The sequence below is a fragment of the Anabas testudineus genome, chromosome 3 (genome assembly GCF_900324465.2).
Source record: "Anabas testudineus chromosome 3, fAnaTes1.2, whole genome shotgun sequence".
Classification (NCBI taxonomy): domain Eukaryota; kingdom Metazoa; phylum Chordata; class Actinopteri; order Anabantiformes; family Anabantidae; genus Anabas; species Anabas testudineus.
Window position 1 is genome coordinate 24302039 of NC_046612.1, and position 13633 is coordinate 24315671.

Genomic DNA, 13633 nt, shown 5'->3' on the forward strand with positions numbered 1-13633 from the left:
GACTGATGGGAGCTGACACTAGCCTCGATCCCTCATGCTGTATCCACTGAGCCCATTCTGAGCCCCCTGTCTTGTCTCTTAATGCCTAGGCTCTGTCTCTCTCTGCACACCTACAATCCTAATCATCCCGCCCGCCCCTTTACGTTAACTGTGCGCGCGTGTGTGTTTGTTTGTGTGTGTGTGTGTGTGTAGGCCCCTGTTGTCTGGGAGCCAGTTTGAGTCGCAGAATGTTGAGACATTTGAGACAGTGTGCTCACATTCTTTATTTTTCTCAGCGAGTCTGGAAACATATTTTAAAAACTAAATATTAAAAATGTTTTATATTTATTGGATTTTAATCTTGCAAGCTATAATTTACAAATCATCATTGAAATAATCAAATAATAATAATCAAATTTTCATTATGCAGTCTTGTAGAGCACAGTATCAAACAGTTGGGATTGTCAGTGCACCAAATTTAAGAAGAAGGAAAAGGCTGAACAAAGGATGAATAGCTTCTTCCATGTCTTGTTTGCCCCCACTTACTTGCCATTCACTCAGACGTGCTCAAGAGTATTGGCTGCAACTTAAAGTACATACTGGTACATTTGCACAACACTACACTATGTGTGTCTAAACCCAAGTGCAACCTTGTTTTGTAAGGGAACCATTGCGTACACATTAATTTCTTTGCTGTTGCAGTGGCATTCATTTGTGTTTAAATATTCATCAGTGGAGGGAATTTCATGTAATGTTCTTTATCGCATCAGTTTTATCAAAACAACTGCTTTTTCATTTTAGTTCTTTAAAGAAATTAGTCATGATGGAAACTTGCGATGCTTATTTAATACACACATACATTGGCTCACGGATATTTATTTTCACGCCAGTATATATTATATGAACCATGATAGAGGTTGGTGTTAAATTCATCCGCTATCCCAGTATACTTATCATTTTTATCACCACTTGGTACTAGGTTTTACTGAATTTTAGAGAGTATGTCGCACAACAAAACTGGGTGTATTTTAATTATTAGATCAACTGATGTTTGTACAACAGATTGTTCAAATTAAGGAATATTTTTAACAACTACCTAACTTGTCCACTGAACTAATACACCTAAATCAACCAAACAAAAGACATTAGTTTACACAGCATACAATACGTAGTAGATACTATACTTAAACTAAAAGTTAAATTTTACAGTGTAGGTCTTTCATACACTCAGTGTTAACAGAATTAATAGGAACATCCTCAATTTTGCCTAACTCCTCCCAGACAGAATATTTTAAAATGCAACTAGGGATCTCAACGTTGGCATTGCCTCAAGAACTACTGACCAGGACACCTATTCCCACATCAGAAAATGGTTCTGTGGATTACTTTTGTAATGATCTCATGTGCTCAAAAATCACTGACTATAACTGTTGTTCTGTCAAAAGTGGTGCAAACTAATTCTTTTTTAGTTTTGGTAAGTCTAATTTTTATTCAGTAAATTGTAATTTGAAACACAAGCTAACAGCTTAGAAAAAGTGCATTAGGGACTAAAGGCTGTTAAAATTTACATCACTTCATCTGAGCCACCCAAAAGTACATATAGAAAATAAAAAGAAAAGGCACATTGGTAATTATGAAAGACTTTTCAAGATAAAGCCCCTGTACACAGAGATGGTGGACGCCTGCGAAGCCCTTTTCCAGCCCTATCAGAAGCTTTCCACTGATGATCGAATGGTTCCCACCAAAGCCTGAAAAATCACATTGGCTTCCCACACACCTAAACCAACAAGTTGCACAAAAAGGCAGAGAAATGAGACATTCATTCGATCAGGAGCGGCAAACTCCTCTTTGTGAACTGGATGGACACAAGATAGGTTATAATGTGCTCCACAGTGCATCAGGCCTACAGCTGACAAACAGTGAGAAGAATAGTGAAGGAGGCTAGTGTATGGAAAAATAGGGTCATACCTGTTCCCGATTGCATGCAGGACTACAATCTGAACATGGGTAGTGATGATTTGTCTGATGCACTAATCGGATTTTACAGCGTCAGCCACCAGACGGCCAACTGTATCGACATCGCTGTAGTCAACAGTTTGCTCTTACAAAAAAAGCTATTTAAGTTTAGGCTGGACCCAACCAGACTCATCAAGGTCCTTACCTACAAGACCTTCAGGAAGCAGTTGGCCAGGGGGATGCTGGAGTTTGCTGGACACTCGCGTATAAATAAATAGACAATAGTATAAATAGTTGCTTTAGTTGTGTGTTGTGTGTTTTTACAGTTTGTGTTTTATATATTTATAGAAATACTTGGTTTACATTTTTTACACAATGTTCCATAGTGTCTCTTTCTGTAAAAAGTAAAAGTAAGTAAAATTTGTCAAAGTACAAATAGCTTATTGGTTTTACCTGTGTTTTTGCAGTTTTGTTACATAAATGTTAAAGGTTTGATAAAAGCAAAACTTCTCCATTTGGATTCAACATTTAGATGTATTGTGTTCATTTTTGGAATGGGAAATATAGTGTATAGAGATCTGGTTGAATTACCCCCCCCAAAAAAACAAACAAAAAAAAAACAAACAGTTTGCATGTATTGAACACCATTAGTTATGTACAATTGAGAAATATAGCTTTGTACATGAGATGATTCGAATGGCACAGATGGTGCCAAAATGGCCATTTTGGAGACCTTGCCAAACTGTCTGTTCTAAAACCTCAAAGGAATGCACATCCTAAAAGAGCTTTTTTTTTGTAGGTGAACCTAAAACTTTTTCATTTTTGCTATGTGCCATCTTCATTGACGCTTCTCCAGTTGGTGGACTACAGTGGCAAGAAAAAGTATATGAATCTTTAAGAATTTCATGGTTTTCTCCTTTTATTTGTCATAAAATGTGATCTGATCTTCATCTAAATCAAGAGTACTTTTATGTCTTTATTGAGAACAACCATGAAAACCTCATAGTGGAAATATATGTGAACCCTTGGTGATTGTCCTGTTGCATCATCCAACTTCTACAGAGTTTCAGCTGACGCAAAGAGATTCTCACACAATTCGGAAACTTTTTTTGATTCACTTGGGAATTCATCTTGCCCTAATTCTCCCATCTCTTTGTAACCCTTTCCAGTTTTATGTAAATCAACAATTCTTGATTGTAGATCGTATGACAGCTCCTTTTGCTGAGACATAAGTATATTCTTAGCAAAGTCAAAAAGTTAATACTCTTGACTCACAATTTATGACAAATATAATGCAGAAAATCTGAAATTATCAGCAGAAATGGGGCCACAACATGTGTTTGCATAAGAGAGCTAAGTAGCTATTTATAACTTTTTCTAATTGGCTTGTTGCTGTCTCGTCTTCCTGGGTCAAAATTTTAGAAACCAAAAAAACTTTCAATTATCAGGGTGTACAAATCAGAAAGTTAAAATTCATTCATAAACTGTACAGTATTCTGTGTGGAACATCATTACCAACCATGGATCCAAACTAAGCCCACATCTCTGGAGGGTTGGACTGGGGGAAAATTGAAGCCTAATCCTGACAAAAGCTGGTAGTCAGTATCATAAAGTCAGATTTGATCTTATGTGCTTACTTTTTATAGATACAACTGTCACATTTGCTGGTAAATAAAACCTGAACATTTTTTCCCCAGTTTCGCAAGTGTCTGCTGCTGAGTGTGATTAGAAATAGAACCACACAATGTGAAGAGTTTAATTACCATTTATCTGAAAAATCTAGGAATTGAAATTCAACTCCTAGTCAGTGTTCACCTGCAAGCATGCACACACATGCACACACACAAATACAAAAGATTTTGTCAGACAAAATGAGCCATTTTCAATAATTTATAATCACAGCTCCAGTCTTGAGTGTTCTGTACTACTTTATAGTTTAACACTTGAGCATGGTTGGAAAATAATTAGATTTATCCTTGAGCAGGGGTGGAAATAATGAGGCCACTTCCGTATAGGCTGGTGGTTCAAATTGTGTTTGTGTGTGTTTCTCAGACATCACAGCGAAGGAGTTCATTGAACTGAGAGGGAAGCAGCGGAGCCGCTACGATTTGCTGGTGGACTTCCTGTCTGAGATGCTCTCCGTTCCGCCTGATGATGTCAACATCTTTAGCCTAATAGATGTGAGGGAGCGAATGCTGGATGTTCGTTTTGCCGTGCACGGTGGCGCCTCTTTTCTCCAGCCGGAGAAAATGCACGGTTATCTGGCTGCCCACAAACAAAAGGTAGGCCGTTTGTCTTAACCTTGTACTTGCAGTTGAAAAGGTAGAAAAAAATACATTCCTGTTAACCTGACTCTTTTGCTGGTTGAACTGTTGGTGACTCTGTCCCTACTGCCAATGATTGACAACGTAGCCTTTTTAAATTGCACGCACATAATCTGACCAACTGCCCACCAGTGAGTACACTGTCACTACAAAGCCACTGGATAAGTCAAGCCGCTAAGAAATCCCACATGGGCAAGGATGCAAATTGCAAATATGCTTGTGTTGTCTCTCTTTGCTCTTGCACTTTTTAAATGCAGGCAACAGTTTTGCTTCTGACAATGTTTTGGCTGAGATTTGTGTTAACTTCCAACAAATCAGAGGATGTCAGTTAAAATGTGGGACACACTCTCAGATGTCGGTAAGTAGAACCGACAGTCACAGTTCTACGAGCAACATAGTGGACAAGCACACCTCATTAAAAGGTAATCAAAACCTGTGAGCAATAGTTCAGTTCAGAATCACTAGCTTTGTCATCCTCAATCTTTTAAAAGCAGCTCACACCGGTTTTGTTGCAAGGGTCCTAAGGGATGATAATATTTTGAAAAACCTTTGTCCATATCAACCTGCTGGTGATTCCATACTGCTCTACTTGACTGCTGAGCTAAAGTTTAGCATTCTTTGTATAGAAGAGTGAAATTTAATTTATGAATGTTAAAAATTAATTAATTAATTAAGGACACCCACAAGTGACTGATTTCTAACACAGATTCCAACGTAAAGACATTGTAATCTAATGGAGAGTCTTCCCAAGGACCGATTTGTTTTAGCTTACAGAAGATCGCAAAAGGCTCGCCGGTAGAGGTATGTTTTAAGGAGAGTTTTAAAAGATGTTACTGAGTCAGCTGATCTTATATGCTCGGGTAAGCTGTTCCAGAGTTTAGGGGCTCTAACTGAAAAGGCTCTGTCACCTCTAGTAGTCATTCTGACATTGGGGACATACAGAAGATTTCTACCAGAGGATCTCAGGCTACGTGCAGGCTCATAAGGCTTTAAAAGCTGGGATAAATAGCTGGGGGAAAGGCCATGCAGAGCTTTAAAAGTTATTAATAAAATCTTAAAATCAATCCTAAAAAATACTGGCAGCCAGTGTAAGGAAGCTAATACAGGAGTGATGTGATCATATTTTCTTTTTCTAGTTAAGAGTCTTGCAGCTGAATTCTGAACAATCTGGAGCCGATTAATAGATTTCTGGCTGAGACAGGTGAACAGACTGTTGCAATAGTCAAGGCGTGAGGAAATAAATGCGTGTAAGATTACTTCAGTGTCATGAAAAGAAAGAATTGAACGTATTTTGGAGATATTTCTAAGATGATAAAAACATGCCTGGACAAGCTTTTTGACATGATGCTCGAAGTTAAGTTTACTATCAAACCAAACACCAAGACTTTTTGCAGTGGGCTTAGAATTAGCTAAGAGAGAATCTGTGCAGGGCAGAATGTGTCTGGCTACACGCTGTGGACTGATGACAACTATTTCTGTTTTGTCAGAATTCAGCTGCAGGAAATTTTGAGCCATCCAGTTTTTTATCTCATTTATACACTCATGTAAGGAACTCAGCCCCCTGTGGTCTGATATCTTAAAGGGACAGTACAGCTGAGTGTCATCAGCATAGCAATGAAAAGAAACACCATGTTTGCGAATAATATGTCCCAAAGGGAGCATATACAAAGAGAACAAGATTGGCCCCAGCACTGAACCTTGTGGGACAATTCATTCCATCAGCCTCAATTCATAGTAGAATATTGTAGAGTATAAAACCCTGTTAGCAACTGATGAATAGTCTTTATAATGACAAACACCTAATTGCTATAAAACAGAGAAACAAAAGGGAGAACACACAGGCGGTATGGAAGTAGTTTGCTCTTTGAAATCCGACATGCAGCAAACTAATGCTGTGAAATGCACATTGCAGAAAATGTGTGCCAAGTCAACCTGGAAATTCAGCAAATACTGTTTGCCCATGCCTCTGCGTTCTCTAAGCACAGTGGACAGACCCTAATTCTGCTCTACAAATCTTGAAAGGACTCTCTGATGCCTTCTGTTTCACTGAGCTCATTGCAGCTGGATGGATTCCAACTCCGGAGTCTCCAACGACACAGAAGCAGCTGGGAAATTAAAAGGAGAATAAGAAGGAATATGTTTTTAAATCAGTGATGGATGGTGCAACAATGTCATGGTACTGTACAAATTTTGTTCTGACTCAGAGTCGTTCTTCATTAACTGTAAGCCATTTCACTCTCCTAGAGAGTTCAGCTCTCACGTGGGCGTATGTTCCTCCACAGGCGAGTTTGCTGCATACACACAGCTGAACAAATCATGCCAACAGAAATAACATTTCTCAACTCTGGTTATTGTTTTAGGGGACTTAAGGGGTGAGTTCTCCTAATACGGAGGGCATGTTACCCACCAGAGTACACTAGACCACTGCTACACAGAGATGGATAAGGGAAGACACTGAACATCTCCTAGTCCTGCCTGGAATGCACTGACTGGGAGGTTTACATACAGTCTTTGACAAGCCTGGATGAGTAGACAGACACCATGCCCTCCTACAACAGTTTCTGTGGGGACACTTGTATCTCCATTGTCAACCACAATTCTGGTTGCTTATGCAATGCAAAGTCTACATGCCTGTTGCTCTAACCCTATAGCCATGAAAGTCTTCAATCGAATCACGTCCCACCTAAAAATCACCACCGACCCCCTATTGGTTGTCATGCAGTTTTCATATCAGTCATACAGGTCTGTGGATGACAGCAAACCTAGGACTGCACTACATCCTCACCTGCACTGCATCTGGACAAGCAGGGATCATACACATATATATTTTTTTATATTTTTTAAACTTTAGCTTGACTTTAAACGCTGTTGTGCCAGAGCCTCTCCACACCATACTCTCCCAGATGATTGTGCCCAAAGTCTCCCTGTATGTTGTCCATCAACTTCCTGAGAGGAGGCAATGCCTGAGGCTGGAAAAGCAGACTTCACTCCCTTAGATCATCAGTGGAGGTGCACCCGTCCTGCTATTGCCTGTATACAAGTGGCCGGGCCTCATCTAGCTCCTCCGTTAAGCTCCTTAAGTTTGCAGATCACACAACTGATCCAGGATGGAGCTAAGTCTGCATACAGAGAAGAAGTGGCACGACTAACATGCTGGTGCCGTCTTAAAAGCCTAAAGCTAAACACCCTCACAGCCGTACTCTTTTTTATTATGTTACATTTAGGAAGCCAACACAAACATTCCACTGAAGATTCTTAGTCATCTAAACGAAGTTATCTGAAAGTAGAGTTATTGCTACTGGACTTCCTCCTTGTTACATTGAAACCTCTGCTAGATAGATTTTTCTTCTTCACCTTTGAGTAGTGAAAGGGCTTTACCTAACAAGAAGGAAGACCATTTGCCATGACTCACTTCCTTTCAGTCAGATTCTAATATTTTATGTTTGCATTTATCTAGGAAACCTGTGTCTTTGCTTCTTGTGAGCACCAACATTTTGACTTTTCACCTAACAGGGAAATGGACAAATTTAAAGCACCAGAAGTGTTTATGTTTTTAAATATAAGTAACTCTGGAATATTTTGTGCTTCGTTACACATGACAGAAAAACAGGATGTCACAATCCCACATGGGATGCAATTTTGCAATTGCAAGCCTTTGAGCTTGCCATTTATTAAAAGAAATAACAAAAACAAATAATCCCAGATGTATTTTTCTGGTATCATTCATGATTGTTCACTGTCACAGTATCATTACTTAGTCGGACACTTGAATAAAGAGCACCATTGCTAATGTCATTAGTAAGACCTGTTGTCTGCGCTGAAAAAGGCCTAATGTGATTTGCATTCCGATTACTTTTGTAAATTGTACCCCAGGCTTGTATTGATTATTGAATTATTAAACATAAACGCATTCCTGCAGTATAATATCTGACTACACGTTGCATTTGTTGGAAGGTGAACATTTTAGGGTTCTTGTTAGTAAGTAAAAATAGACCAATGGAACGATATGGCTTATTTTTCCTTGCGTATGTACCAAACATTATTTTTACTGACAACCTCACTGGTCCCCAGTCACAAGTTGGCTGTGAGTCATATCTAGAAGTTTAATTTACATTTACATTTTAGTCATTTAGAAGACGCTTTTATCCAAAGCGATAAATGACTCAACAGTTGTACAGCAGCTAATGCTAATGTGTAAAAACTCAGGAAAGAACAATCCTAAAGATCTTTTGTCTGTCCTAGACTAGGTATCACTGGAGAAAAAAAGTGTTGCGTCCTTTCAAATCTCTTCTACATCAAACTAAGGCAGGCTGCAGACTACATTGACAGTTACCAGAGATTGGTTGGAGCGAACAGATCAAGATGCTCACTTTGAGCTTCTCAAAGCAGAACAGCAATGAAAAGACTAACACGCTCATAACTCAAGTGGATGTTGATCAGCCTGATTGGTAGTCAATCTAGTCTCAGACTGAATCGATCAGAGAAGAACTGGGGAACACTGTCTGATTGTCCCATTTGGGGAGAAAGCATGAGTCTGTTGATAAGAAAAATACAGTGAAAACATATATTCGAAATGCTGCTTTGAATGTCTACTAAACTGTGTTTGGAGAAATATAGAATAACTAGTCAATTTAAGTTGAAATTAAATTTAACTGAACGAAACGAGGAGACCTGGCATTGTGCTCAAAGGTTTTGGCTGAATGACAATTTTGAGAGCAAGAAAACAATCAAAATTGAGAAGGTCTTGAGTGACTTTGATGGACAAGCATTTTACAGTTGGGAGTGAAGGATCTTTATCAAGCACACTACACTTTTCATCTCAGCTCTTAAGATACTAAGGTACAAAGTCCTTTTTTCTCTTAAAGATCTTTGCTTACTGTGAATTTTAAAAATTGTTAATAAAAGATATATATATCTTAGTTGCATGTCATTCTGACCAAAACACAGTTTTATCAGAAACTAAGGTGTTTTATTAGAAACTTGAGGCACAAGTCAAAGTAAAGAGCTGCAGACATTTGACTCTATTTTAGTCAATTTCTTATAGGTTACTTGTGTAATGCAACTCCTGAGAAATAAGCTCTTCCCATTGCAAACTGATCCTGTTATAAGCTTTTAAAACGTTCCTGTTTGATTAAAAGATCTCAGGTTAAGATACCACAAAGAACTAAACACAAATTTGAATGAAAATAAGAATTATATTCTTTTCAAGAGTCTTACTTTGAGCTTCACAATGTTTGCATTACTCAAAGCATCACAGTGAGATGTTAAATATGCCGCAAATCATCAGCAAATGTATTAAATTAGTCATGTTATACTGCAGTATATTCTGTTAAATATTCCTGTGTATTTTGTTTGAGTTCTGTCAGAAATAGGGTGTTTTCCAACAACCTTGAGGCAAAGGTCAAACTAAAGATCTGCACACAGCTTAGCACCACCACAGAGCATGGCAAACCAGAAGAGGGTTTATAAAGACACCAGCACACTTATCACCTAGGTGGTTATCATCAGCTTGATTGGAAGTCAGTCTGCTGAGGAGCTGGTCACTCCATCCGCTTTTCCCATATAGGGACAGAGCATGTGTCCACAGAGAGGAATAAAATTGACATACATCAAAAATATTATTCAAAATCATGTTAGATAATATGGCAACACATAATTTACAAAGATCAAAATTACAATTACAGTCCCGTGTCTTGATATGGAAACATCTTATTTGACATGGTTCAGTTTTTATAAAGTCTTCATACATTAAAATGTAAATATTCATGTAAAGAAGGAGGAAAACTGAGTTAGCAGCACTTAAAACCTTGAGGGACTGCAAAATGCACACCCTGCTATTCAGCACTGAATGATCCGCTCTGGGTATGGAAGTGTTGCGAAAAACAGCTCTCTTAGGCAGAAAGCAGCTAGTTATTGTCCTATACATTTTGTTAGAATTGTTCTCACCTGTCTAAGTGACGCAGATCAGGTGTAAACACCGAAACTGTAAATGCCGAGTTTAATTCGACCACTCTATGCACAGCGAGTGTGAAATCGCCTAGGAGTGTGATTACACCTTTAGTGTGGTCAGAAAGTATTAAGCTGCTTGAATGTTTTCTTTTTCTTTTCATTTTTGCTTCAGCACAGTGGATTTAAAATGAAAGAACGACTGAGGCCTAATTGCTGACATTTAAGGGAGTTGTGTGGCCAGAGCAGGAGTTACCGTTTGTTTAGTAAGACTGATTGACAGATTTTAAGACAATCTAACAAAAGTGATAAGATAAAGTAAGATACCTTTAGGACCTGAGAGTGGTATCTGCTTGACTCCCCTGGGATCAGTCCAAGTGAAACAGACTAGAGCAGCATGCTGATCTCTGTGGTTTGTCAACACTAGCTACAACAGTAAAAGTCTTGTCATTTTCTACCAAGGATTTGAAACAATGCTATTCACATTCTGTACAATGACTTCATCTAACTTTATGTTAACTTGTCTAATTAGGTCCTGTCCTTTGAAAATTTAGGGTTGTGAATATACATTCCGACATGGCTGATTGGATATGAATGTAAAAACTCTCCAATTAAAGTTTGAGTTAGTTGGAGTTGCCACTGTAACCTCTTTAGTCAGTGTTTCATTTTCAAACTAGTGCGCTGAAGTACAGAGTCAGACGGCTGAAAATGTGTCACTGTGTGAAAAAAATGTGTCACTATGTCCTTTATGAACCAATTACAGCAAGAGAAAGACAATTAGTCTCATGGAACATGTTGCATTTTTGTCTTTTCTGAGCCTTGTTTGTATAAGCATGCAACATCAAATTCATCCAACTCTCTTAACAGCACAAAGTTGTCGTGAATTCCTTATTTCAGACTGGTTAGTGCCACGTGTTAATGAGGAGCTGCATGTCCATGGGATTTAATCATTACTAAAATCAACACTCACAACTAAAATTACCATATACTGTAAGGCTGCCTGCTCTGCTTCATTTGTGGGAAAGTTTCAGTTTTCAGAAATAGGAGTATTTATAGTCATATGAGAGTTTAAAAGAGGATATCATGCTGTGGAGCTTCAAGTCTTCTGTCAGAAATGAGCAAAGTAAAACGCCACAAATGTATTTAGTTGCAGCAGAAGCAGAAGAAACTATTAACATTTCTGGTGTCAGTGATGTGATCAGAGCAGTGCTGTCCTGTAACAAAAATTAAAAGGGAATGGTTCAGGCTGTATGAAGGTGGATACTATAAAGACATATTTCTAAAGCAAAGCGCGCCATAGAGAATATGCAAGGCAGTTGAGGGGATGAAATACAGCAACGATAATCAAGCTATAGTAGGTGTTGTTTCACTGTGAGGTACAGATAATGGACCTGCATTAGAACTCAGGAAGAGAAGTTTCCCGTTTTACTTAACTGCAGCAAATTGGAAGGTGCTGCGGTGCCTATACAAACAAAGAAATCTAGTACAGTGAAGTGCATTTGAAATAAAACATATCTAATTATGTAGAGTATGTAGTATTAGATGAAAATATGTTAAATTCCTCAAAGTGACCACCATTTGCCATCAAGACATCTTTACATACTATTGCCAATATCTAGCTTGCTTTAACAAAGGTATGCCATTTCGAAAGTTAATGGGCAGAATGGGCAGAATGTTCTTTTTAATGCATTTAAGACCATCCATTATTTTGTATTGAGCTAGTGTTAGTAACGGGGAGAGAAATAGCTCCATTTATCCACCATATGCAAGTATGATGGGGTTAGTAGCTTGACTCTAGAGTTGGTGGTTCACAGACCAACTCATCCTGGATGTTATGTTGAACATATGACACTGAACTCCCATGCTGTCCAGAGAACCCCAGCAACTGAGGCAGCACAAGTCATTATTGCCAGCGCTGGTCCCCAGCTTTGTGACAAGTGAGGTTCAGGAAGGGTGACAATATTGTGCATGAGCCATGTTGTAATCCAAATAGGGGTAAGCTAAAAGGGGTTAAAAAAATCTAAAATCTAAATCTAGCCCATATTATGACTAGAACTGCTCAACAAATGAAACAAAATGACAGTTTAGCACAAGAAGGTCAGTCAATAAGAAAAATTTCAAATTCTGTTTCTTCAAGTTTTTTCAAGTACAGTCGCAAAAAACATCAAACGCTACGATGAAACTGGCTCTCATGAAGACTGCCCCAGGAAAGTAAGTCTAAGCATTACCTCTGCTGCAGAGGATAAGTTCAGACAGCTACCAGTCTCAGAAAGCGCCAATTAACGGCTCCTTGGATTAAATCCCACATCAATGCTTCCCAGAGTTCAAGTAGCAGACACATCTCAACATCAAGTGTTCGGAGGAGGCTGTGTAAATCAGGACTTCAGGGTTCAATTGCTGCAAAAAAAAAAAAAAAAAAAAAAACACAACTGAGGAAAACCATTAATAAGAGAATTTCTTGGGTCTAGAAAGGGAAGAATTGCTGATTAGACTAGTGGAAATCTGAACTTTAGCCTGATGAGTCCAAATTTGAGGTATTTGGTTCTAGCAACTGTGTCCTTGTAAGGTGGAGCGTAAGTGAATGGATTAAATATGCGTGGCTCTCACTATGAAGCATGGCGGAGGTGTGATGGTGTAGCATGGCTATAACTTATTCCACCGACACACCATCCCATCGAGTTTGGTCTCAGTGGGTCCATCATTTATTTTTCAACAAAATTGACCCAAAGTACACCAGTGTAGGGGTATTTCACAGAGAAGGAGTGTGGTGGAGTATTGCATCAGATGACCTGGTCTCTACAATCACACAGTCTAAGCCCAATTGACATGGTGTAGGATTGGACCGCAGAGTGAAGGAATACCAACTAAAAAAGTGCTCAGCATGTGGGAACTCCTTCAAGACGGTTGGAAACCTATTCCATTTTTATATTGTAGTTTTTAGATTTTTGTGAAGTTTGAAAAGGGATATCACTAATAGCTCAGGAAGTCTAGAGATACATGGTCAACCAATCAAATCAGGGAAATGAGTAGAACTTACATCAACCAAAACAATTTCTTTTCATGCGAATGAAGTCATAGTCATACAAAAGAAAAAAGAAAACCACATTTAAATTGTTAGATTTGTAGAAGAAAATATCCAAAAGTAATATATCATCAGTCTATAATGAATTAGACAATGCCCGAAACTTGCTATGAAGTTGGTTATGAAAATTAAACAGAAGCAGAATACAAAATCCCACTGGTCCACTGTACTGAAGTCAACGCTCTAAGCCTAACATGGCGTCAATGAATTTTTGATGGAATTATTTCTTAAGTGATTACTGATTTGTGCGCCAACTTTATTTTTCCCCTTTTTTCCCAAAAGATCAAGTCACGTTGCCAAATACACAGCTTGTATAGTTTGGCAGAATGGACCACCTGTGGTGAAC

At 38.5% G+C, this 13633-nt stretch overlaps 1 protein-coding gene across 1 annotated transcript in view; it reads left to right on the forward strand.

Moving 5' to 3' along the window:
• The window catches only part of si:ch211-186j3.6 (neural-cadherin), a 263441-nt gene that overhangs the window by 161387 nt on the left and 88421 nt on the right, over positions 1–13633 (forward strand). Inside the window, exon 25 of the mRNA XM_026378538.1 lies at positions 3988–4217. Coding sequence (XP_026234323.1) covers positions 3988–4217 — 230 coding nt within the window. The remainder of the gene's footprint in view (positions 1–3987; positions 4218–13633) is intronic.